General features: G+C 43.1%; 1 protein-coding gene across 1 annotated transcript in view; it reads left to right on the top strand.

Annotated features, from left to right (window-relative positions):
- RAPGEF5 (Rap guanine nucleotide exchange factor 5) overlaps window positions 1-27,708 on the top strand; it is a 216,727-nt gene that overhangs the window by 79,661 nt on the left and 109,358 nt on the right. The window contains exon 7 of the mRNA XM_037136283.2: window positions 7,609-7,657. Coding sequence (XP_036992178.2) covers window positions 7,609-7,657 — 49 coding nt within the window. The remainder of the gene's footprint in view (window positions 1-7,608; window positions 7,658-27,708) is intronic.

Below are 27,708 nucleotides of genomic sequence, written 5' to 3'. Positions count from 1 at the left end.
CCTACAGACAGGTGACCCCTGTGGTGGGAGATCCCCCAAATATCGGGGACCCAACTAGTGTTGTGGTTGAACATTTCCATGGTTGAGAAGTTTACCTCCAAAAAGCACACTGATTGAGAAAAGGCGTTTTACTCTGCAAGAGTGGCATGTAACATGAACTAAGAGGTATGTTAAAACATAGGTTTGCAAGTTATATTATGCCTTTAAAGATACTTTGTTAAAGTAGTTATATCATATAAATCCACTGAAGAATCGTTTAAATGTCATATAGATTGAAAATACTCTGGGCTTATCAGAAAATGAAAAAAAATGTAATGATGTAAACATAATCAGTGCTTTGTTTCATTATTATAGCAAGATCAGAATGTCCAAAACATACTTGTTCCCTTAAAACACATTTCATTTGTATGAATTTTTTAATCTCTTGAGAAGCCAGCATTGAACAGCAATCACGGCGTTGAGGAAATCCCAGATCAGGAGTGGTGGAGAGCAGCTCTGGAGATTGAGGGAGCAGATATACCCACTTTTTTGAAAAGATGACAGTGGCGTTAGCTTGCTCTCTGCAGGATTTGTTTGGTTTTTGTTTGTTTGTTTGTTTTTCCAACCAGTACATCTGCAGCTTTTCCTGTTCCTTGTGCCGCGAAATTTATGAGATTCCCCCAACCAAAACCAGCCCCCACAGTTACTTTTCATCTCTTTGTTAAGGTTTGCACCACCCCTGGCTCTGTTGGGTGGATTAAACAGCGTTAGCATCGCCAGCTGTTCATGCAGGCTGACAGATATCACCACCCCCTGGGGGCTCGTGCTTGTTCTCTTTTGACAGTGGATGATTTGGAAAAGTAGCTTTCTTAAACAAATCTTCAGCACCGAGCCTTGGTCTGGGCACTTCTGATACTTACCTTCCCGCATGAAGCAGGTTCTACTGAACCTCATGTACTCAGACCCTTTCCACTGTGGACAGCTCTCATTATGTGAAACTTCTGAGCGCTGCCCCAGATCTTTTTGCAACCTCTTCCCATTAGTTTGAATCTTACCTTCAACCTTTTAAATATTTGAAGCCAATGATCATGTTCCCCCTAAGTCTTCTCTTCTCAAGCAGCAGCCACAAACACTTCACTTGTGTTCCTGAGCACAAATATATGTATCAGGGGTGGTAATAGGAGCCAGGGGCAGAATGATTAGTAAAGGAGTTCATTTCCATAGGCTCCTAATCTGCTATTTAAGAGCTCCAGCTAGCGAGGTGACTTCACTAGCCTGTGTGACGGTGTTAAAATTGAGGGGAGGATAGAATGCTACTGGAGTATGGGGAGGACTCCACTCAAGGAAGATAAGTTGGCACTTGAAGGACAAGGGGCAACCACACAGAGGTGGGAGAGGCAATCATATGGAAAGGCCCAGAGTGAAAAAAGAGCCCGGCTTCTCCAGAGAATTACAAGAGGGAAAGGAAGCCTTGAGGGAAGAGAAGTAGCAGCCAGAAAGGAAGGAGAACAGCGTGGAGCGTGCGCTGGCGTGGAATCCCCATGGTTAAGAAGAGAACGGGTAGCAATGTCAGCTGCTGTGGAGAGGACATGGTAAACGAGGACTGCTGCCACCTGTTGCATTTAGCTACGAAGTGGTGGCTGTCTCCTGGTTGTCCTCCTGTGGATACTGACTGCTCCCCAGAAACCTAAGCAAATGGTACCCCCAGCCAGATGCCATCCGCATGTTGGTCTTTCTGGAGTCCATCATTGTCTTTGTGTGTGTGACCTGAATGCCATTCTTCTAGGAATAGGTACTATTCCTAACAACATAGTTATCATTCCAAGTAATCCAGCTGCTGTTGTTAACTCATACCGTGCTTGTGACCCTCTGAAAATTATCAGGTCTTTTCAGCATGACCTTCTGTCCAAGCAGATATATGCGTGTGTAGCAGATGTAATTAAGAGGCTTAGAAGCCTAAATGTAGGACTCTATCCCTGTTCATTCTGTTACATTCAGGGCAATGGTACAGATCTTAGACTTTGAATAGTCAGCTATGGGCTAAGTTGTAATGAAATTAATAGGCATATTTGTGTGTATTCAACAAAAAGTCCATATAAGAAAAAATTTTAAATATCCCTAGCCTTGAAATAGATGAGTAAGTATAAGCATATTTCATCCTCGGAGCATGCTGAACAAACACGTCTTTGATGTGGAGACAGCAACTACTGGGAAAACAACTATTTGTTAAATAAACTATTAGGTGGAGAGCTGTAGTGTCTAGACAGATATTTACATATCTTTCTTAATTTCTCAATTATTGGTTGACATTGACAGGTAGTTGCAAGATTATCCAGGTGTCAGACATGTGGCAGTATTACAGAAAATAATGAACTTGGAGATAGGAAAACAGGCTTTCGAGGAACAAAGGAAATTGTTAGTTAGCCCACGGGTATTCATAGGACAAAAGTCTGCCTACAGTCCTTGCTCAGTGTGTGTTTTATCTAAGAGTATGTTGATTACTTTAAGAAGCATATTTATTTGTTTTTTTTTCCCTAGAGTATTTAAAGTCCTTACTAGCTTAAAATTTTATAGAGGTAAAAATGAGTATATTTGGGAATAAAACAGGAAAGAATACTGGATTATGTTTTTTCTTACATTTAATTTAAGAAATGAGAAAATGGGTTCTGTGTTTTAAAAAAACATTTCTGTCATGCTATCAAAATGTAAGGTTTTTAAAAAATTAACAGGTTTACTAAAAACCCTTAGGAAATGTGTGGATTGCTGATTCCGTGGAAAATCCATTTGTGCAGACGACCCTCTAGTTAGCTGAGATGTTGGCCACTATTGGTCTCTCCTCCAAAAATGACCTTCATTCTCCCCAGCTTCTCACTTGGTTTTCAAGGGCCTCTTGTTCCCCGAAGCCTGCTCATGTCTTCTCCATTGACCTTCCTCATGGAGATGCTCCCAGCACTGAGAGTTTGCATTTGGCTCATTTTGTTGCTGCTTGAGTCTTTGTGTTGATGCAGAACAATTTGGGGGGCATTCAGATTTTGAGGCTGAAGGCTCTATTAAAGTACCAGAGAAAAAAGAAGACCGAATTCTGGAAATAGGAAGGGCCCTTGGGCCTGTTAAGTTGCAGGGCTATGTTGTGAACAGCCCTGCTGGTTATTGAAGATAGAAAAACCAAAGCAATTCAACATGTGTTTGATGGGTAGCCAGGGGAGAGAGAAAATTTTGAAATACATCTTATCGGTCCCTGAATTATCCTCTATTTAGACATTTGTAAGAGCAAATATACCCTAAGCTACAGATGTGTTTTGAATTATATAGTTTTTTATATTGACTAAACCACATTTTAAATTCAAGTTTAAGCTTCTTGCAAATCATCCTTGCAATTTTTTTTTTACTTGAGTAGATCCTGTCTGTCAAACTGCTGATAGTAACTGAGTCTTATTGCATTGGATTATAGCATCATTTACCTCAGACATAAAGCAGAGTGAAGGCCACATTCCTTTGCAAATGCATTAAATTAGAGGAGAACAAAATAAAAAGTAAAGATCAATCGTCCATTGAAAGGAGTATAGGAGTAGAAGATGGGGTCTTGGGGAAACTAAGCTATCTTCCTGACTAGCGGAATGATTCTCAACCCTGGGTACCACCCAGAGTCTCTAAGGAACCTTCGAAACACCAGCAGCAGCCGCAGATACTGATGCCTGGTCCTTCCCCCAGAGAGTCTGACTGAGTTGGGGCCCAGGTAGCAGTAGTATTTTGAAGCTCCCCAAGTGACTCTAATGTGCAGTCAGTCAGGTTTGAGAACTGCCGAAGTAGGCAGATGAACATCCAAATGATTTTTTAAAAGCATTTATTAGTAGACTTAAGTAGTGACTACATAGGTATTTGATAAGAGGAAACATGAGAAAAGGATGAGGGAAAGAAATTTTAGTGTAAAATTAGTAGAGTCTTACAATCCATTATTCAGTTCTGAAATAGAAAAACGCTGAAAAACAAAACCTTTTCATTACTGACTTTTTGGCGAGGTGGGCCCTACTGAACCTATCTGGTGGAAAATCTTGAGGTTTTGTCTCCATCCCATTTGGTGTGAATAATCATACATCTTATTGCATAAATATTAATGTGTCTGATTTCTGATTACAAAGTGCTGCCCCAGACCTCACTGAGGGTGTGACGTAATTAGGGTACCTCTGGGGAATACATACAGTTTTGAAGTGTGACATCCATCTAGCCCCGGGGGTTTTGGACCATAGCTGGGAGGGTCTGTGGCAGGTAAGGCCAAGGTAGTAAAGGACTCTCTGTCCTGAGTAAGAATGCCTTTCTTCTGACTACCTAGGCCACGGTTTAGTGCCCGCATCAAATGACAACAATGGCCACTATCAGACGTAGCCCTTGGCTCCACAGGCGAGTGGTCCTCCAACCTGACCCGGAAGAGGTTTCCATTCCGGTCGTGGTGAGAGAGGCAATGGCTAACCAGCAGCACACAAGTAGAGAAGTAGAGAAATAACCACCGACCTCCAAAAGACTCTGCGGCATAACCAGTGACCCCCAAATGCAGCTGTTTAAAGCAACACATATCTTTGATCTCAGCTTCGGAATGTCAGGAATTCAGGAGCATCTTCTAGCTGGATGGTTTTGCTTGTGGTCTCTCAGGGAGCTGTCAAATCCTGGGCCAGGATATGAACCCTCTGAAGGCTTGACTGGTGCTGATCCATGGTGTTTGTTTTTTAGTACCAGCGGGTCTCTTATGAATACTGAAAGGAAGTTCCAGTCTCTGCTTCTGCACTTGCTCAGAGTTTTAGTTTTCGATCTAAACTTAACAGTTCTTTGCAGGAGAGGCCTTGCGTGCTGATATGTCTGAGTCCCGAAGATTGATGCTGAGAGCAGTTTATTAGTGGGCAGTGCCTCCTCTTTCGATCTTCGTTGTCCTCCCTGGGCAGCTTTTTCTCTGGGCTAAACCTTTTCTATGCACCCACCGCTGGGGGTCGATGAATGAGTGTTGATTGCCCTGGATTATACTGTAAAATGGCAATCAGGTCTCTACCTCAGTGGCACTTCCCTCCAGAAGTCAGGCGTTGGTCATACAATTGAAAATGATTAAATGATCACCAGTATTTTAAAAAAAAAAGAAGTGCCATGAAGATGCAATAGCAGGTTATAACGGGATCTGAACTCACTTCTGGTGTTGCCAGATCAGTGCTTTGTGGTTTGTGTTTCATAGGGAGAATAACCTCCCTTTGGGGTTCTGTCGAAAAATCTTTTCCATCCTGGGGCAGTGGGTGCTATTCCACCCCCCACCCTGCACAGAGCAAACATTCTTCCATCCTCCCAGACTGCAGACATGCAGGGGATCACTAAATCCGATGGTAACCCCATTTACTCTGTGTTTAAAGGAAGCTTAGGTTCCAGTTGACCTCCGCAGTTCTTCTTCCTCACTGCCATCTCTCATCTCCTTCCCAGCTCCCCAAAATGCCGTGTCGGCTTCTCGCTCATCCCATTCCTCCCTGTCTCCCCGCTGCCCCACTTCTTTGAAAAGATGTAGCATTATTCAATGGTAGGAATAGAATGCCATCCTTTTCTGAAATATTTGTATGTTGATCTTTATTTCTAATTAGAGAAAGAAAAGCTGAAGATCTCTCTCTGACTGGTATGACTCAGTTAGTTGGAGCATCTTCTCATAAACCAAAATGTTGCGGGTTCTATTCCTGGTAAGGCACATACATACCTGGGTTGTGGGTTCAGTCCTCGGTTGAGGGTGTAGGAGAGGCAACCAACCGATGTTTCCCTCTTGCATCAATGTTTCTCTCCCTCCCCTTCCCACCCTCCCTCCGTTCTCCTCTCTCAGAATCAGTAAGCACATCCTCAGGTGAGAATTAAAAAAAGAAAAGGAGAAGAAAAGCCGAAGGTCTCATGGAGAGAATTTCAGGCATGGAAAGCTGGAAGAGGAGGGCAGAGATTGGTGTTGACTCTGTGAGCAGAGGAGGGATCCGGGCAGCACTTTGCGTCTTTGCTGTCGCTCTGTCTCTGAGCCCTGGCAGGGCCCTCTGAGGAGGCCCTGACATCAGGCCTCCATCGACAAGATCCCAGGGAGTGTTTACGGACTGTATCTTCGCCCCACCCCCCAAAATCTGTGACTGTGAAGGAGCACAATCCTGAAAAGAGGTGGTAGTACTACAATAGAACTGATTAACAATTTTAAATATATAAAATACGCAATAGTTGGTGTTCAGTGTTGCTGCTGTTTTCATTTGACTACGTACGCAACGAGTATCTATGAGGGTTTTCCTACGGGCACTCCTCCCTCCTGCCTCCCTCAGCCCTCTTTTTTCCTGTAAGACCTTGAACTGCAGATTTTCCTGCCAGGAGCATTTTCAGAACTGAGACTTCCACGGTTGGGGTGGGACTGATTATCTTCTCATTACAGTATGATTTTCAGGAGAGAGTCTTCAGGTGTCAGGGAAGCAGCTTAATAAGGGTACTCCCTTGGGACTGGCATTCGGACTTGCCAGCCAGGGAAGTGGCCAGCCATCTTGGCGGGGAGGGGGGGGATGATGTCCCTCCCGGCTGTCGTGAAAGTGGCCCTGAGTGGAGTCCCAGTGTCTAGCACATGACGCTGTTTTTGCCTACAAGTGAATGAATAGAAATTAGATTCATTTCAACGGCAAATCTTATTTCACCTTGAACTTCCATGTTCTCCCTTTAAAATGTCATTATCAGGACCCCTTCCAAAGTCACTAACACCACCTCCTCCTCACATCCAAAGATGCCTGTACTTCTAAGTCTCAAAAGTTGTGTCCTGTGGAGAATGAGCTTGTTCCAGAGGGGATTTTTAATCGCCACCAAACACAGATTTCCCGAAGATTATCTTGGCTAACTTTTCTTTTTCGCATTATCCTTGAAGGTGACTGTGCTTAACGTTGTTTTGGTCTCTTTTCTGTTCCTCTTTGAGAAGGCTTTGGAGAAGGGATTTAAAGCATTCAAAGTGTGTGGGGTTGGGAAAAAGTGAGAAAGCAAAAATCTGCACAGATAAGTGTGGGGGGGGGCGTGTTATTGCACTCGGAGGTTTTAAGTTTGTCTCGTCTGTTTCCATTTCATCCGCCCTATGAGTCGTTATGTGGCATATTTCCCGAACTGTTCTCTGTAAACCAGTCAGACTTCAAGTGAACACTTACTGTCTTCGAACGGAAGTCCAGTTAAACCAGGGTCACCTAATTGTTCTAGAATTTCTGAATGAACTAGAATCTTTGAGGGATAAATAATAGTTAGCATCCTTGCCAGCTTTTGTGCCTACTTGAATAATTTATTTGCATCATTTCTGAATGTTTTATGATTATATTTTTGAGGTTCTTCCCATCTGTGTGGCAAAAGTACCAATGTTTTATAATACATATACTCTGGGAACTGTCTGATTTCTTTTTAAAGAAAGTCAATATGATTATTTAGGATTTTTGATCTAGAACTCCTCAGCAGAGTTTTTCCACATTACCAAAATCATACAAAAACCCAAAGAGTGGCAGGAAACTTAGCTCTAATTGCAATAGATTTTAATTTGGGTTGCCTATGTAAAAACAAATTACTGCTTTTGATAGCTACAATTTTCTATTCTAATGGATTTTCCCCCTCATATTTTATTAGGTGCAGAGAGAACTAGCAGCTGTTATCGCTTTGAGAGCGAAGAAGTCTGGTGAGTAGTCTTTTATGGGCCCTAAGGAAGGTCTTATTCTCAGGGAGTGTTTCATTTATCATGTGGTAGTGAGCAGTTGAGTGTATTGCAGGAAGTTTTGGTGTAGAATGCAGAAAGATAGCATTGTTTAAAAAATCTTTTTGTACGATCAGAATAGCACAGGATGCTACACGTGGTTCTTTAAAATTTCTCTGCCTTGCTTTAACTTATTTCACATTTCAAGGAAAATGAAATTTAGAATTAAAAATGTTTCTAGTTCATTGCAACCATGAAAAAGTCTGGGTAAAAAACAAAGCAAACACATTGCATTTGCCTATTACAAAGAGAGAGGAAAATAAATAACATAAAGTTGTCTTTTTTAAAGATATATTTTTATCTCAAATACTTTCTTTTAAAAATATTCTTATTATGTAATGCCATTTAAAGCCAGCGTTTCCCATAGGACTGATTGCATGGATCTCATTCCTGATACTGGTAGGAAATAGTCCGGGGAAGTGATGCGTGGAAAGGGAGCTTTCAAATACGTTTTGAAAGAGAGGCTGAAATTTAGCACCGACTGGAGACTCACTGAGTTAGAAAACACTTGCTCGGGGCGGAGGGGTGTCAGAAGGGGGCATCCTTTGCTCTTCAGAGGGAAGAGGTCAGTGCTGACTGGAATGACGAACACAAGGGAGATGCTTTCTGGATGATGTCAAACTAGAATAAGAATTTTCAGGCAGAAAGACATAAGGCAAAAACTAAGAGAGATAATAAATATGAAGAAATAAAAGGAATGGAAATGTCTTAAGAACACAGGTCATACATTTTTACATCATTCTTTTTTTCCACTTGGAAACTCCAAGAATTTGCTTTTTTCTCAGTTACTTACCAAATCACGCAGACCTTAGTATGAATTAGCTAATTATATGTATAGTAATCTTTGTTGATTTGGCTTCTATAGAGGACACAGGGACTGGGTGTTATAAAGGTGAAAAGGGCGATGCAGAGAACACCAACCTTGACCCAAAGGTTATCGAACGCAGAGGGCAGGTGCATGGAGCCCCTCAGTGAGCAGCATTAGACTGTAGGTATTTGTGTGGGTGGAGCCTGACCTGGGGGGAAGGCACCAAATAAAAGTTGTAGGAGGGAGGGCTTAGAAATCAATGGTGCTGGAGGTGACTTTGGTTCCTGTAACAATAAGGAGACAAACTTACAGTCTGTACGGGTTGGGATGGCAGTGCCTTGGAGGATTTTTTTTTTCATCTTCAGAAAATGTTAGGAAAATAATAAAAAACCCATAGTGTGTCATTGCCAGAGAAAAACAGAGCAGACACATACAGACAGGGAGGCTGGAGGAGGGCGTTGCTAATTTGCAGAGCGTGGGTGGGAAGGCCCCTGAGGGAACCTCTGAGCAGAGACCTGAGGTCAGTGAGGGGTGAGCCCTGTAGCTCTCCACATGGGAGTGTGTGGGTGGAAGTGTGTGAAAAGTATTTGAGGAGTGGCTGCAGCCAGGTGAACAGGGTGGAAAGAGGTAGGTTTTGATGGTCAGGCTCAGAAGCGTGAACTTTGTGGAGGTGAAGGGAATGGAAGAGGAGGAAGGCCCATGCGTGTTAGATGGTGCAAGTCGAAGACTGGGGTGAGGTCAACTGTGTTATGCCTTGAGGTGGCCGTAGGAAGTTAGTGTGGCTTCTTGTTACTTGTTTGACCTGTGGAGCTGGGAATGCGAACACAGCTTTGGCAACTTCTGAGGGACAGAGTGAAATGGTCTCTCACACATACTACTGATGATGGGACATAAATTCATAGTTTCTCAGGATAGCAGTTCTTCAGTGTTCTGGTGTCTCTAACTCCATTACCCAGTGACTTGTTAACTAGAGTTCCAGCTGTTGGGGTTAATCATCAAGGCATGTAAAGATGCCAGTACAAGGAACCTATTGCATTGTTATTGTTCTTAACAATAAGAAATCGGACACCATCCTTATGGGAAGTGGTAAAATTGATAGATCAGTGCGATGGAATGTTGAACAACTTTTAACATTTAGAAGAATTAATGTAGTACAATGTTCAGTGGGAAAAAATGTACCACAAAGATACATTACATCTCTTTTTCATCATAAAAATAGCTTTAATTATTTTTCTTATAATTATAGTACAGCATGCCCATTGAAAGAATTTTGGTGATGCATGAACATATTATAAAGAAATTGAAAAATCACCCATCATGTCACTAACAGACATCATGTCACTCTTACTCTTTGCTTGTACAGGTTTCCAGACATTTCTTTATCAATATGTAGATACTATTATTATATATTAATATGCAGATTGTATAAAAGTGGACTCATGTGCTCTCTTACCTTGAGGTAATTATATAAGCACATGGAGTTGTAAGAAATAATACAGAGACCTCATGTTCCCGTTACCCAGTTCCCCCCAGATGGTATCACCTCACAGAGCAGGGGTGCAGCGTCACAGCCAGGACACAGGCATTGACTCACACTGTCCCCATCACCGCACGCTGCTCTTCCATAGCCACAGCAGCTTCCCTCCTCCCCCACTCCCTGCTTCATCCCTGCAATACCATTCGGTTCTCTGTTTCTGTAATTTTTTCATTTCAGAAACATTACATAAATGGAATCATACAGGATGTAACCTTTTGGGAGTGGCTATTTCCACTTGCCATAATTCTCTGGAGATTCATTCTGGAGGTTATTTCATACATCAACAGTTCATTACTTTTTGTTGCTGAACAGTACTCCATGCCATGAATGTGCGGCAGTACGTTTAATCATTTACCATTGAAATGCCCAGGAGTACAACTGCTGGGTCATTTAATAGTTGTGTATTTAGTTTTTTAAGAAACCGCCAACTGTTTTCCAGAGTGGCTGTACCATTTTGCAGTCTCACTAGCGAAATATAAGTGATCCAGGCTGTCTGTGTCCTTGACAGCATCCAGTATTCTTACTATTTTTATTTGAGCCATTTTAATAGGCATGCAGTGGTACCTCACTGTACTGTGTATTTGCATTTCCCTAATGGCTAATATTCTTGAATATCTTTTCATGTACTTTGCCGTCTGAATGTTGTCTTTAATGAAATATCTGTTCATGTCTTTTGCTTTTTTTGTAGTTGGATTGGTTTTTTTCTGTTGATTTTTGAGAGTTTTTTAAAAAATATTCTACATACCAGTTCTTCCTCAGAGATGTGACTGGCAAATATCTTTTCCCAGGCTACAGTTTGTCTTTTTGTTTTCTTACCAAAGTCTTTCACAGAGCAAAAGTATTAAATTGTGGTGAAGTCCAATTTATTAATTTTTTTTATAGGTCACGTCCTCCGGTTGACTGTAAGAACACTTTGCCTAATCCCAGATCCCAAAGATTTTCTTCAGTGTTTTTATTTTTCTTGACAAGTTTCATAGTTTTACTTTTGAATTCATGATCCATTTTGAGTTAGTTTTTACGTGAGGTGTGAGATTTAGTTCAAGGTTCTTTTTAAACCTCTTTTTTTTTCTTGTTTGGCTTATGACTGTCCGATCGCTCCAGCAGCATTTGATGAAAAAACAACTCCTGTTGCGGTGCTTTTGCGACTTTGTCAGAAGCTAGTTGGGGTATTTGGGTGGGGTCTTTTTGGGCTCTCTGCTCTGTCCCACTGAAGAGACCCCACTGGTATCCACAAACACCACTGCCTCCATCACCAGAGCTGCACACAGTCTGCTTTGATGGGTTCATTTCCGTGTCAGCGATGCAGGTCTGCATCGTCATTTTATTGGCTGTACTATACAGTTCGTTTAATGAACTCTCGGTTGTGTGTTTAGGTTTTTATTTTTTCTGTTCTATTGTAAATAATAATAGAAGGACCTGAGGATATGTTCCTGTGCACGTCTTTTAGCCCTTTTCCAATTATTTTCTCAAAATACATTACTAAAAATAGAATAGCTAGATGAACAGCTAGGTATGGACAGCATTACAATTTTGTTTTTCCCAGTTAGGACCTTAAGTTGTCTGGAATTATTTTGTATGTGGTGTCAGGTAGAAAACAAATTTTCTGTTTTCCTTGTGCTAAGCCAGTTACCCCGGAAGCATTTATTGGATCTGGTGCTAACTCTGCCATATATGAAGTTTCTGTATATGCTTGGGCTTATTTCTAGTTTCTGTACTCCTGTGGTCTGTTTGTCCCTGAGCCTGCACTATCCTGTTTCAATGACCAAAGCTTTATAAATAGGACTTCTCACCCTGGCTGGCGTAGCCCAGTGGATTGAGCGCGGGCCTGCGAACCAGGGGATCATGGTTTGATTCCCAGTCAGGGCACAGGCCTGGGTTGCAGGCCAGTTCCCAGCAGGGGACGCACAAGAGGCAACCATACATTGATGTTTCTCTCCCTCTCTTCTTTCCTTCCCCTCTAAAGATAAATAAATTAAATATTAAAATAAATAAATAAATAGGGCTTCTCTTGGTAGGGTGGGGGGCGGAAAGGGAAAAGGCAATTCTCTTCTGTTTTTGTTTTCTTCATAGTTTTATTTTGTCAGTTTCCGTGAAACCTCTTTGGGCTTTTTCTTAAACATATTGAATTTATAGGTTATTAGGTGAATTTGATGCTTTGGAGGTAAATGTTTCCATCCTTGAACCTAGGATATCTTTCCATTTTTTTTCAAATTTTCAACATTGTTTAAAAAATTTCTCTGTTAAGGTCTTGCACTTCTTTTGTTTGATGTACTTTTAAGTACCTTGTGGTTTTGGTTACTATTATAAATAAACTATTTTTTCTGTCTCTCATTTTTTATAATTGTCCTTATTCTGTGATGATTTCTCAAGTCTTTCTCTTTCATGACATTTTTCTTAAAATAGATTACTTTTTGGAGAAGTTTTTATTTTTACTTTTAAATTCTTTCTTTTTAGGGATTTTATTTATTTATTTTTGGAGAGAGGGGAAGGGAGGGAGAAAGAAAGGAGAGAAACATCAGTGTGTGGTTGACTATCACGTGATCCCAATTGGGAACCTGGCCCACAACCCAGGCATGTGCCCTGACTGGGAATCAAACCAGTGACCCTTTGGTTTGCAGCCTGCACTCAGTCCACTGAGCCACACCAGCCAGGGCTGGAGAAGTTTTTAAGTTCACAGAAAAACTGAGCGAAAAGTACATAGTTCCTCTGCATCCTTGTTCCCCCCCACCCCCGCCACAAAGAGCCTCCCTCACTGTCAGCCTCTGGAGCGGTACATTTGTCATCATCAGTGAACCTACACTGACACATCATTGTCACCGAAAGTCCATAGTTTACACTGGGGTTCATTCTTGTTGTACATTTTATGTTTTGGGACAAATGTTTAACGACATGTGCCAGCCACCATTATAGTATCCTACAGAGTGGTTTCACTGCTCTAAACACCCGTTGTGCTCCCCTGTTCATCCTCCCTCCCCATAACCCACCACCACTCCCCTTTGTACCTGTTTCCAGAATGTCATGTGGTTGGAATCATAGTTTGTAGCCTTTTGGGGTTGGTTTCTTTCAGTTAGCAGTCTTCATTTGAGGTTGTTCCTTGATTTTTCACGGCTGAATAGTTTATTTCTTTTCAGCACCAAATAATATTTCATCGTCCACATGTTCCACAGTTTATCCACTCCTACTGAAGGGCGTCTTGCTTGCTTCCAAGTTTTGGCAATTATAAATAAAGCTGCTATAAGCATCACTGTGCAGGGTTTTGTATGGATGTGGGTTTTCAACTCCTTTAGATAAATATCAAGGAGCATGATTGCTGGATGACATAGTAAAGGTATGTTTAGTTTTGCATTTCCACCAGCGATGAGTGAGAGAATTCCTTCTGTTCCGTATCTTTGCCAGAATTGGCTGTCAGTGTCCCAGATTTTGGCTGTTCCAATAGGTGTGTAGTGGTATCTCACTCATTGTTGTTTCAGTTTGCAGTTCCCTGATGACATGTGATGTGGAGAATCTTTTCATATGTTTATTTGCCATCCATACAACTTCTCTGGTGGGGTGTCTGTTAAAATCTTGGGCCCTCTTTTTACTCAGGTTGGTGGTTTGATTTTTGAGTTTTAAGAGTTTTTTATATACAGGGTGGGGCAAAGGTAGTTTTACAATTGTTCATATGGAAAATAATACCATAACTAAAAAATAATAATGTGAAAATAAACTCTGTTTTTACATACAACGGTGAGCGTGCTTTTGCCTCACTCAGTATTTTGAATAACAGTTCTTTTTATTTTGCAAATATTTTCTCCCTGTCTGTAATTTTATCTTCTTATTCACTTCACATTGTCAAAGAACAGAAGTCTTTCATTTTCATGAAGTTGAACTTACCTTCCTTACCTTTATTTTATGGGATTATACCCTAGGATGCCATTCCCAAGGTCATCTAGGTTTTCTCCTGTGTCACAGTCTAGGAAGTTTATAGTTCTTCCTTTTACATGGTGACTTAATTTTGTGACAGGCGTGAGGTCTGTGTGTAGGTTTTTTGTTTTGCGCTTGGATGTCCCTTTGATCCAGCATCGTGTGTTGAGAAGACTGTTTCTGTTCCCTTGTATTACCTTTGCTCCTGTGTCACGGATCAGTCGACTGGGTTTGTACAGGTCTGTTTCTGTGCTCTTCGCTGCGTGGGTCTGTTTGCCGGTCGGTTCCCCAGCCCCTGGCTCCCTGATTACCCGCCGTGGCTTTATCCTGAGCGTAGACTTGGGGGTGTCAGCCCCCTAACTTGTTCTCCTTCAGTGTGGCGTTGACTCTTCTGGATCTTTTCCTTCGCCGTATACACTTTATAAGGTTGACACTCACGTCTGTTTTCTCATTGGTTGTGTGTCTTTGCTGCACGAGAACTCTTGATTTTGAGTCTAGCAAAAGTGTTGAACTCAAATGGGTTCCAGTTGCTTGTTTTAAAACAATCTCGGATTTTCTGCATGGGATAATACATCATGTGTCCATCGTGACTATTTTGTCTCTTTGTTACCAATCCAAATAACTCCTTTTTCCCCCTCCTGTTGTTTTATTGGCCGTGGCCCTGCAACATAAGTTTGACTAATATCATTGGTAGTTGCATTATTATTTAGTCCCTGGCTTGAACTAGATATAATATTTTCTGAGTAGAAAAGTAACATGAGCAAACAAGATTACTTTAGAGAAAAATAGGACATTTCTCTCCTCACCCCCAACAAAATTTTAAAGGAATCTAAAGACAAATATCACCAAAAATACTTAAAGAATTCAAACATAGAAGTACTAGAGATACTGTTCTACACTCACATGGCTTTAGTTGGCATGGAGAGTACATGAAAAGTCAAAGTGACAAGGGACAAGAGAGGCCAAGTCACAGGTAGTGCCTTCATTCCTTCGTCAGATTCTAATCCGGCATCTACTGTATGCCAGGTACAGTGTATATATACGATATACAGGTACTATATGCAAAGGTGAGCAATTATGGCTCCTGCTGTTTTTAAATCACAACATGTGTTTTATAAATAAAAACATTAGTAGTCAATGGCTGGCTGAAATGGGAAAACTCATTACTGTATAATTAGGAGGTGATAAAATGCAAAGCTGTTTAGCACAGCCTTAAAAGACTTCCAGCTACAGAATGGTACTTTCTCTGTGTACTTGTTTTTTGAAAATGGGCTTGTTTGTTTTTTAAAGAAAATAAACTGGTAAACATGTAAGAAAATGTCTTAAAATGATAGTTGGTACATCTGTGACTTGACAGAAGGAATTGATTACCCTAATATCTTATGTCTTGCAGGAAAATGTTAATTAGGGCTCAGGTGGTCATACCAGATTTATGTCTTGCTGCGAAGGGTTATTAAAACAAGAGTTAGGATAAAGAAAAAGTTTTTTTATTTCAGCCCACCATACAAACAGAAATGAAAGTAACAGCCAATCGATACATTATATAAATGATTCAAGGCTCTAGCTTAGTAAAAAATCCATTTTGTTGTAATTTTCTAAGAGACCATTAGGATGTGCCTTTAAACAGTTTTCTCTCCACCTGCTAACCTTAAGTGCATGTGAACAACATTTTAAGGCTTCACAAGATTTTTTCAAACTAGCTCAGATATCCTTGCATGTCTTTTCATTGGATTGCTTATTTTACTGTTAATGTCTGCTAATTAGACTCTTAGGAGATAGGTTTCTTCTTTTCTCCAGGGAGTTCACAGCCAAAGTGCTTTTACATGTGTTTTCTTTCGGTCACACCAACCTTGTGCCAGGATGGGCTTCCATGTCCAGAAAGCTGGAAATCTCGTATTGGTGCATCTGTTTGGCAGTTTTTATATTTCCTTCTCTCTGCTCAACCCATGGCTAGTTAAGTGTTTTAAAACTATGTATCTAAGATATTAATGGTTAGAAAAGAAGGGAGGGTTTTTAGGCTTTGTTTATGTCATTAAATATCTTTGTGACCTTAGTAAGAGGACTCCAGTTTGTGTCTTGGGTGGGGGCGTGGGCAGGGGGAAGTTGGTGTAGATTCTGGCAACTTTTAGAGATCCCTTCCAGCTCTAACATTTAACTATAACCGTGAATATTTTCACTCATTTTCCTTAACAGACTTACAACCCTGGAAACATTTTATTCAGGACTCTTTTAGGTGCAAGTGATAGAAAAACTGAAAACCGGAAATGATTGATTGGCCCAGAGAATTTATGGAGTTAGCAGTAAACTCAGCAGGAAGAGAGCAGTCTTGGCGGGGACCTCGCTGGAGCCATGAAATGCCCACCTGTGGAGCAGTGGGAGCATGGGGTGGGTGGGCGGGGGCAGGGAGATCAGATCAGCCCCGCGCAGGACACAGAAGGAGGCTAGAGCAGGTAGGCGTGGCTCCCAAAAGAAAACCAGCGGAAGGGGCAGGGCTGCTGGTCACCGGAGCCCCAGTGTCTGCCTCAAGTGGGATTGTTCGTGTTGACCCAATCTCCAGCTTGAGAGAGGAAGCGCTGTGCCTGAGATCACTGAGGCTAGGAAGTCTGCAGACAGAACGCAAACCCAGGTTTTCCCACACGCGACTGTTACAGATTATGAGAGTTAAGATGTGATTTGTGAGGAGTCATTCCCATTTTCCTTCCACTTTTGTTCCTGGAAATGGAAAACAACTCAAAAAACTTTTTAATTAGTGGATGGCAGCATTCCCCCTCTTTCTAGGAAAAAATCAGCCAGAGATTCAGGTTAAAGGGTTATTTGTGTAGTAAGATGTAGTAATAAAATATCTTACTACATAAATTATCTTTTTGACATACCAAAATTATGGAACATAAAATAGTGTAAAATGGTTTACCTGTTGCATTTAATTACCATGGACAATTTGGCTTTTTATAAATACTATTTTTAATAGGCTAGAAAGGATAAGAGGGCATTCAGTGTTTTACACTGGAGTTGAATTGTTTTCTCCTGGCCTCAGAGATCCTCTGGTTTGATTACCCTCATATCCAATATTCAGGCTTCACTAAGCACTTGAATGGTGTGTGATTTCAACGACCTGGTTACTAGTATTTGCCATGCATTGAAGTGTGTAACACATTCAAGAAGTCAGTCTCTGGCTCCAGTAATCATGATGGCAATCAACCTACCAGGCAAGTTCAGGGTCTTTTGTCATCCTGGTACTCTGGTTAAATTCCCAGCTTTTAAGATCCACTGGTAGTAGCAATCGCCAGTCACCCATAATGCTTTGGAGGAAGTTGTACCAGTTCTAAGCCCCCTTCCCAGGTGTCTGAATGGAAAACTGGGGAAGTCGGATGTTGGCAGGAAGCTCTGTTTGAGGTTTGGGGGCTGACACAGTTGGGAAGAGATGCTCTCCTTCAGGGCAGAAGTGCTCCAAGGAAAAGACTTTCTTGTTGCTTTGGCACAAGAAATGAAATAGATTGACTGATTGTTTTTAACAGTAGGAAATAAGACTTTTCCTTTTGCACATTCAGAAAAAACAACAACTGTTAAACCCATGCAATTGCTCTAACATTTATGGTACTCTGAATTCTTAGCTTTTACTTTTGGTTGACAGATTCTTGTTTTCCTTTACACCATGTTTGACTTGACCCTTATGCCCCTGTAAACATGTCACTCATATACCCAGAACTGCACGATACAGTGGGATTTTAGAGTAGATGTTAATACTAAAATTAAGGGCCAGCAAAGATGGACTCACTTGATAGTACAATTATTGCTATCTCAAACTCCTTGTCTATCTTTTGGTTTCCTGTGGTAATTTTTTATTGGAAAAAAATTAAATGTGCTTAAAAGCTATAGCAATCATCTCTTGAATGTCTTTTTTTTTTTTTTGGTCTAATCTCTGAGTGTTCTTGTAATGATTCTTTGACCTAAAAAATACCAGTTTAAAATGGCAGACGTCTGTTGACTGCATTTACATAATAAGATATTGTGCTTAATTTTTAGTGATGCTTTCAACCACTTAAATTTTTGCACATGTTTCACAGTCTGGCCTCAAAGAATGCACCTTGTTCTCTCTGACGTTTCCACATAGTTTAGTTTTTGTCCTTTTCTTCTCCTTTGTCACTGCCTGGGTGCCGAGCTGGCCAGGGGCCACCACTCCATTAGTGGCCAGCACCGACCTGCTCTGATTGTCCTGTGACCCCACTGAATGTCGCATTTACATTTGTTGACCAAGAGGAAAGAAGTAGCATGTGTTTTTCCCCTGAAATAATCAACCACATTCTGGTCTCCTGATTGATTGATGGTCTAGGATGTTTTCCCCTGAAGAGAGAGCTTTATCTAACACCATGCTGATTGCTGAAGTTTGCAAAATCTCTCTCTTTCTCTGGCACTATAATAACCCCTTGTTCTAACATTGCCCGAGACCGTCCTGTTTCTGCTTGCTAACAGATTTTGTACATTCCCGTCCCATCCCGCGAGTATTCTTACTGAACAGCCATCAGTTCGGTGGTTGACAGGTTGTATCTTCTTTTTTTATTTTAATGGCATGAAACCACAATAAGAATCTGGAAACCATAATTCCCAGTGCAGTGTCAAGTTAGACGATACTTGAAAATGTAAAATTCTTACCACTGAGAAAATAATAGCATTGCTAAAACCCAAGAACAATTGAAAATGCACGCAGCAGATGCTCTGTAAATTTTTCCTAACTCTCCCACTGGGATACAAAGAAAATTGCCTTTTAAAAAAAATCCCGTGGCACCGTCTTTTGTAATTAGAGCTATTAAGTCGGAATGATAAATAACCATTCAGTGACATACTATAAAAGAAAATAGCCCTTTGCCCTGATTTCTCCTGAACAGCCAGAGAGAGGGCTGAGAGTATCAGCTATAGGAAGTTGGAGTCCTTTAACCCTGAGGATCGTTCAGAATTTAGGAAATTATGAAGCAAGGCAAGATGATTGTCTTCTTCACTCTTCAACACGGTCGCATCTATTAAGATGGTAAATGAAACTTATCTGCCAAGGAGGTGAATAATTATAATCACAACAGAGCATAGTCAAGAATGCAAGGTTTTTGAGGCCTTTGTTTTCAGAAGCGTGCTGCAGGGCATTTCTGTGGCAGTATGTAGTGCTTATTAGACAGAAGTAATTATTGCTCTAAATGGGCTTTTGTTCCCATTTTAAGAGAATCAGATACAGGAAAGTAGAATGAGCACCGAATGTCCCTGAAGCAGGAATGCGAGGGCTCGCAGACCAGGGTCTGTGTGTCCTGTGTGGTCCAGGGCGGTGATTTTACATCGGCCACATTCCTACCTATTACCGCCTGTGTTTCATAAATGCTGTCAGGTGCAGAGAACCGGTTTGCTGAGGTTTGGAGTGGAGAGGTGGGTGTAAGACTGGAGACAGGCGTGAGAGGGAGGGTCACCTTTTCTGCAGGAATGCTGAAAAGGCAGCGTCTAGCATTGCAGCTCTCGGGAATGTAGTTTCTATGCGGGAACCAAATGAGTGTAATGAGTGTACCCTGTGCACAAATTCAATATTAGTTCTACACCCAAGGTCAAATGAAAGTTAATGACCATTTGCACACCAGAGATCTGAAACCCACATTTCACTTCTTTCTCATAATGACAGGAAAGGAGAGCAATTTATATTTAAATTGATTTAACTTTCAAAGCATAAACACAGAGGTCTCCCCGGTACCCCTTTTTCACAGTGAAACTTCCTGGCAGGGTTCGACTTCCATAATAAATGAAGCCCCATCCCATCCAGCTCCCCAGTGTGGACAGTGTTTTGTTTTTGTGGAACTACCCTGTTCCCTCCCCGCTGGGTTAGTGACACCAAATCAGAAGCCAGCAGAGCAATCAGGGCCACTTTCTTTAATAATTTAGGTTTTGCATTTGTTGAGCTAATTAGCTGATTGAGGCAACTAATAGCTGTCTTTAATACACTGTTGGCAGGGCAGCTTCCCCGCCAGGGCTACCAGGCAGCTCAGAGACACTTGGGGAGTGGGCGTGGCCTTCCAGCCGGACACGTGATCAGTGCCTACCCGCCTTCCGACTCCGGCCGGAGGGGCTGATAGGCTGCTTACCAAGTGCCCCAAAAGGATGTGCATCCACCTAAAAGCATACATCTGATTAATTCCATGTTTGAAGACAAGTTTATGTTTGAGGGTGGGTGAGGGTGGGAGGTGGGTTGAGGTATAATCTGCTTTCAAAATTTATAATTCTGTGATTGCTTCTCTGTACATCCCGAAGGTACAAAATAACAGCAGTCTGCAGATGTTTTAAAATATTAAATAGAATAGGTAAAGAAATATTAAAAGAAGATGATTAGATAATTAAGAAGCAAGCTAGGTTAATGGCTAAAATCATCTCCCTTATGAACTAAAATATTCCTTAAGAAGAAGAATCCTGGCCATATGCTGTTTTTAGAAGGTTATGAAATTCTGCTGCCTGGTAAACACAGTCTCCTATTCAGATCCAGACCTCCTAGGCTTGTAGTCAGGGAAGCTGACCCCGCCCCCTGCCCCCAAAAGCTGGCCCGTGTTCATGGTTACTCTGGTTCCCTCACCCTGGGTCACCATTGTTTATGAGGGAAGAGGTCAGGCTGACTACGAGGTGCCCTGCAGGGCCTGCTGTTAGATCCTAAATACCAAGTGCCCTGCAACTTTATTTTCATCATCATACAGTGCTGTCTGTTTGATAAGAATATAGGAACAATCACTGCTGATCATTTAATTGGCTTTCCGAACTTTTTCATGTCATTGACTTTGTTCTAAGTGAGAGTCCACCAAAGGCCCGCTTCCTCTGCCCCCCACCCCCGCACCCCACACCCCCTGGGAACGTTTTCTGCTGTCACTTGTATTGAGAAGTATGAGCCATCAAGGGAAATCTTTGTCTTAGCCATATGACCCAGCTATTGTCCATCATTCGCCACATTAAAAGTCTAATTGTGTAAACAGCCATGAAAATGGAGCGGTTCTCAATAAAACTGAAAATGGCATGAACACCCTATGTGTGAATATAAGCAAATAATGGGAAGTGTGCAATCTAATTTAGCTGAATTCTGCCAGAGTGAGTGAGGCCGTTTTGATAAAAGTGAAATCTACTTCATATACTATTCTTTCCATCGATGTGACAGGTACGTACTTAACACTTGATCGTTTCTAAATCAGACATTTCTCCTTGAAGGTGGCTAAACAAACTGGCCCTAGCTATTTGCATTTTGCAGATACACTTTAAAAAAGACTTCATTTTAACACTGCAGACAGTGATTGCAATCTGTTTTTGTGATCAGTGGTGGAAATTTTGACCTTAGAGTCAGTGAAGGCTTGCACTGTACTCTTTTGATGGAAGTGGGTTTTGTTTGGAGATTAGGAAAAGGGAGGAATACGTGCTGTTCAAAACAATCCTGGGTTTCTTTCTGCAAAGCTACATCAGCATTTCTCTTTGAGTGAAGGAGTGGTCTCCAGACTGAATTTGCCATCTCAGGGAGCGAGCTGGGGTTTTATGACGGGTGTTGGCCTAATGAACCATGCATGGCAGAGGGAATCCACCATAGTATACTTTTGCTACTCACTCATTTATTGGACCATTGCCTAACTTCTCAGTGTTTTTCTACCTTAAAGGAGACTTAATCATGGGAATGGTAATAGAATCACTATAAGGTTCCCATGGCATTGGCAGTAAAAGCTTTGTAAATGAAGAGAACAGTTACCAAGTTTTATTGGGTGGGCAGGCTCAGGAATAAGTACATATTCTCCCTGAAGTTTCTACACTAAACTTAGCAGGAAGGTGTTTTGCCAGGAGTGATGTGCGCTGGGTTAAAGAGAAGACTTCAACCCTGGCTCCAAAAAGTGCACCTGCTCCAAAGCCATAGCCTTATAAACGGTGGGCAGGTCCCAGGTCAGTAGAATGAAGGAAGGGTCTTGCCCGGGTCTCCTTTTGTCAAAAAATAGCTAACTTCTGTCTATTGAAAATGCAAACATTTCATAAAAATGAAGCGTTCACTTTAAGACCTATTAAGACCAATTGAGGAAGTTTACACCTTATCCTGTTATTGTTTTCTGGTAGAAGAAATGACTGAGAAACTTGAGATTGGGGTTACCTTTACATCTTTAGGAACAGATGGCGGATTTTAGAAATGTTGCCGGTTTTTCCTCCACTCCAACCTCAGTAGAGAGCCAGGCCTGGCCAATCACGATCACCAACTTTGTTTTCTGTGTTCTTATTTTCTTCAGTTTAATTTTTAGTTTTGTTTTCCCGTGTTTAAAAAGACCCATTTCCATATCGTATTTCCAAAGGCGGAGGTAAGTGCAGGACCTCCTATTCTGTCTGAAGGGGCCTCATCCAGCAAACAGCACGATTAGTAAGAGGGCAGAGCCCCTCACCCCATCCCTGAACCCATCTTTCAGATAGGGCATGCGAAGGCTGATCAGAGATTGTCGGTGAGCCCAGCCACTGCACCTCTTGCTGACAATGGAGGTGGCTGAGGGCAGGAGAGGGCACTGTCCCAGCAGCCTGTGGTCCCCAGGAAGTGGAATGACTACCTTGTCTGGTCCTCAGGGAAGGGACCGATGCCATCATTGGGTCCCGCAGTGTGGCAGCAGCACACCGAGGCTGGAGCCCCTTCCTGGGCTCCTCATACCCCTCCGGTCCTCTCAGAGCCATTACCACAGTCAACAGAGGGCATGGAATTTAGGTTTAGGGTTCAAGCCTAAATCCAAGCCACTGAAGCTGCTTTACTTTGCTGATAACATGAGGCCTGCAAGAGTCGGCTAATTTCAGGGTTAGTCTTGTAACCAACGGGCAGTCCCATCAAGAGATCCCGTTTATCAGAGTGGTCCAGGCCCCTCCCAGCGAGTTTTCCTGCCCTAAGCCTGTTTTTCATTAACTTGATCTTTCAAGAAGAGAGCCAGACAGATAAAAATAACCTATATTTTGTCTACTTTATATGAAAATTCAAATGCATATACTTTTACTTATGTGAGCGGAAGTAATGGCTCAGGGCCTTTGGCAGGAATGTGAAAAAGAGTTTGGGCTGATAGCCAATGCTGTAGGGAAACTTTTTTTTCCAAATATATTTTCACTTTGTTTGTTATCTGGTGATCTTATAAGTTTGATTTATCTTATGAGCCACTAAAGCACTAACTCTGATACTCAAAGATGGTTGAGTAACAGGTTCTCAGAATGATTCACCCAAGTGTAGATGGGAGATGCCGTGTTCTCTGTTTTCGACAGCTGGGCTGTGGGCCTCACAGGCTGCTACCTGCTGCCAGTCAGCAGCTTTTCAGCTGTTTCTGATTTGGACTGTTTTTGTGGAAAATGGTCTGTTCAGAAAGTTGCACCTGCCCAGGCCTAGTCTGAATCCTCCCTTTTGGACCACTCATCCCCGGGGGCCCCGCAGTACCCCCAGGCTCCTCTGGCCTCTGCAGGGGTGCCTATGCTAGTCCCTGCTGCCCCCGGAGGGTTTGCAGCTGGGTCAGCATCTCTGGGCCTTACTGGCTGTCCTGTGCCCACATTGCCTCCTGCTATACCCCGTCACCTGCCCCATTCAGCCTCTCCCTCTTTGTGAGGGTGGGCTCCTTTGCTGGCCTCTGTCCCCAGGGCACATAAAAACTTTGGAGTCCCTGTAAACTTCCCATCCTGGGAAAGGAGAGCAACTCAGGAAAAGCAAACTGTGCATCCGGCTGCCTCTGGCCTGACCGTGCTCACTGCCCGTCTACTGTGAGTGTGCTGAGCCCGTGTAGGGCTGCAGGCAGTCTCCCTGGTGGTCTCCCCGGTGGTCTCCCCTGCAAGCCAAGGCTCCTCCTTCGGTGTCCTGTCTTCCTACTCCTGTCTTCAGTGTCCTCACCTTCTCAGAGCCCAAGCCCAGGAAGATGGGGCCCATGCCTCTGACCTGCTGTCTCTGTTCTTCCACCCCCCATCTCCTTCCCACAGCCCACTGGGAGCATCTTCGGGGCAGCCTTGGGCTTTTCAAGCCCATTACTCACTGACTGCCTCCCTGTGGTGTGGCTGCCCCAGGAGAGAAGGATCAGAGAGCTGAGACTTCCAGAGCTCTTGATTTTGTATTCCTTGTCTTCCATTCTACCCCAATAAGAGGTGGGTCTGATTAGAAAGAAGCTCCCATCCACAGATGAAAATGCAAAAGTAAAAAGCACATGTCCATGTTTTTAGTATAACGTAGCTACCCTCGATGAAACACTTTACGTCCATCCTTTCTTCCACAGGCCCATGCTGTGGGGTAGTGCTTATTACCATCCCCCTTTTGCAGGGAATGAACTTGAAGTTTGGTGAGTGGATGTAACTTGTCATATACCAGAAATATGTAGGAAGAATGCTGAATGTGTAACAAAAGGAAATTCCTTTAAATTCTAACAGGTAAGATTTAGATGAGGGTTAAGGAAAATTTTCAAATCTTTCCTGGCCGCCTCTAGGGCTGTCTACCCTGCACTGATTGGTCGATCAATGGATGGATTGATTGAACCAACACTCTGCTTGTGTTTGCAAACATGAGGTCCCTGGAGAATCCTTGGTGGTTCCTGTGTCATGAATTCTATCGTGGCAAAAGGTTGTGATGTTATTTTTTAAATGTAGATGCTTGTCTGCCATAAAACCTCACTTACCCAGGGAGTCAGCGCAGACCTGACTTGTGTTTCCTGGTTTACAGTCCCAGAGGCAGGTTGCGTAGCTGCGAGAAAGGAATCAGCTGACTCGGGTTCCGTTCTGCCTGAGCCACCCACTGTGACTCACTGGCTTCCAAAGGCTCAATTTCTTATTCTATGAAGTGGAGCTGATGGATATGGCTCTGGGGCTTGTGGGGGTGTTTTTTTGGGGGGGGGGCAGTGAAGAGGGGAGGGAATTAAATGGGATGGAACATAGCTTCATGTTGGCACTCAGGCTCAGAAGTCACTTTTCTCCTACCCCCAGCTTAAAAGTCTTTTCACACTTTAATCCCTGAGGGAGGTGACAAGGACGGAGTAGGAGAGTGCGCAGGGACCTCGTGAGAGCACATGTTGTGGGGTCTGAGCGGCCTGGCTGCCCAGACCTTCCACCGCCCGGTCAGAGCAGACTGACCGGAGCCCATCCCGCCCCCAGAACAGGGCCTGGAGCTGCACTTAGAAAACTAACGCTTGTCTGTTTCTCAATGAAAATGCTGAAGGAAAATTATAGCGAAGGTTAACTTTTTTTTTAAATTGAGGTTTTATTTTAGTTGGAGTATGTAGAAGCCATCTTCACATTAAAAGGAAACTTGTTTTTTTTCTGGGACCTTCCTTATAAGAAGGGTAAACAAATGGGTATTGGAATTAAGGACGAAGTTAGCTCTTTATTTCTCCGGCCTGCAAAGCAAATATTTATGATCTAATTATAGCGTTTGATACAGGACAGACTTTGCTCTGGTAGCGTGATCATTTTTCTCAGTTGAATAACTTTTCCATGTACTGGACACGATTAAATGTTCCTCCAAAGAAAACACTGTAAAAACCTATTAAAAAGTGGAAGGAAAGGAAGCTTGTAGGGTTTCCATCACAAGACAGGGACAGAGGACTGAAATGGAAGCCTGTCTGCCTTGGCGGGGCATTTTGGGGGAAGGGGGTTGGGGGCGAGGGTAGGGGAGAAGGGGAGAGGTAATTCAGGCAGTCAGCCAGTCTTCTGCCTGGGTAGCAGCTCTGTGGCTTCTGCTGCCTCTGCAGCCTGTGTGCTTGGAGCGGCTGATGATGGGGGAGGTGGCCATTTTCCCGCTGCCTCTGATTTTGGCTTCTCACTGTACGTGTTTCTTGTTGTCAGGGTGCTGTGAGTTTTCAGAACATCAGCATGCCTATATTCAAATGTTACTAAAAGTAATACATTTCCTTTGTGCAGCAAACCTTATTTGCTCTCTATAAATCCCTGGGTGGTGAAGCATGGGAGAATTATAGGGGAAATGGGTGTGTGGGAGCTTTTAAAAATGAACTGGTCAGGATGGCCCCAATTTTCAAAGACACTGAAGTCCTAACAGGAAATTCAGTCAGTTCTTAGTCTGTTTGCAATAAATCTCCTGTTTTCTGTCTTTTCAGTCTCACTCCTGTTCAATTCATTTCAGACAATTTAAACTTTCATAGCATTTTAGAGCAGATAAAGAATAAGACCTGGATATTTAACTGTCTCCTCCCCGACTTCCTGTGTCATTCCGCTCAAGCTATTTAGCATCTCTCGGCCTTGGTTTTCTCATCTATAAAATGTGGATAATTACACTAGCGCTAGGAATCTGATTAAGGAGAAAGCCCACCATACACCTGTCCTAAGACGTTACTTGGGAGTAGATGTCCATTCTGGGATAACAGTTTTATGATCTCATTTAGTTTAGATTTCTATATGAAATGAATCCAGGAACTGTTCGGCGCACCTGGGGATAGAGTCTAAGGCCCCGTGGCCCAGCCTTCCAGGCCAGGTGGAGGCTTCGGCCCGAATGTTGGCCAGTGTCTATTAATGAAGTGGGGTCGCAGGTGTCAAGGCGCTCAGCTTGCACCTCCCTGGGCTAAGCCCCACTGCACTGGGAACACTGTGGGTGGGGGCCTGGAGCCTGAACTGGTTGGTATTAAGCTTCCTGTGTGCTTCTCACTGTCCCTAAGTGGGGAGAGGTGGGACTCTGAAGGGGGGGGTGCCAAGATCAGGCTGGCCCCCGGAGAAGTGGAACTTGGGGCAGCTGTGTGGAGAATGAATGGATTGTGGGAAAGGCTGTGGCCGTGGCCCCGGTGAGAGGTGGTGAGATCATGAGCTACGGGCCGTGGCAGGGAAGAAGAGGGAGGAAACGTTTCAGAATAGAAGTGACGGGATATAGTGAAAGACTTACGTGAGGACTGTGGGGGAAACCATGAAGATGCCTGGGGCTGATCTAAACCAAAACACGGACCCCGGGAGGAGGAAGAGGTGCGCGGTACACAGTGAGGATGCTGCGTGTTAAACAGATGGCTGTTTCCTGAGGACAGAGGTCGTGCCCCTGCACTTGTCATAGCGACTGGTGCCCAGCAGATATGGGAGGGTCTGCGAAATGGAAATGTGAGGCGTGTAACTGGAGCGGCGGGCCCGGAACTGCGGGAAGAGAGGGAAGAGAGGGGGACGCGGCTTCGGGAGGAGCCCACAGGACGGTGCAAGCTGAAACCAGGGGAACAGATAAGATCTCGGAGGGAAGAGAGCCTGCAGGAAACTTGCATTTTTAGAGGGTGCAGGGATGATAAGGACCAAGAAAAGAGAGTAAAAACAACCGTCTCAAGTTCAGCTGGCAGGCTGAATAGATAGGGGCTGAGAAAAGGTTGTTTGGACAGAGATGAAGTGGCCGTTGGTCAGCTTTCAAAGAGAAGTTCGAAGGCCACTGAGTGGGCCAGATTATAACGCTGCCTGTCATGTATACTGATGGTGAATACTGACCGCTGTTTTTCAAATGTGAACACTTAAAAAAAACACTGATAAGGTGAAAGCTGCAACTGCTCTTTCTCCCGTGCTTTTTTAAAGAATAGAAAAGACTTGAGCATTTTGAAGCATTTGTGATTCCATCCCTGGCACCCACAATCGAACACACGCCATCAGCATTTCTTGCCGCAAGCTCGTCTCCGAACCCTGCCCCAGGGGGTGCGCTGCTCGCTGAGTGAGGACGCTGTGCTGTGGAGGGCCTCCTCCTAAAGTAAATATTAGGGCCCTTCTCCAGGCACGGCACAAACAAATAGCTGG

Source organism: Artibeus jamaicensis, unplaced genomic scaffold, assembly GCF_021234435.1.
Source record: "Artibeus jamaicensis isolate MK-2021 breed Jamaican fruit bat unplaced genomic scaffold, CSHL_Jam_final contig_3230, whole genome shotgun sequence".
In the NCBI taxonomy this organism is placed as follows: Eukaryota; Metazoa; Chordata; class Mammalia; order Chiroptera; family Phyllostomidae; genus Artibeus; species Artibeus jamaicensis.
The sequence above is the reverse complement of the archived record's forward strand: the minus strand, read 5'-3'. Positions and strand labels throughout refer to the sequence as shown.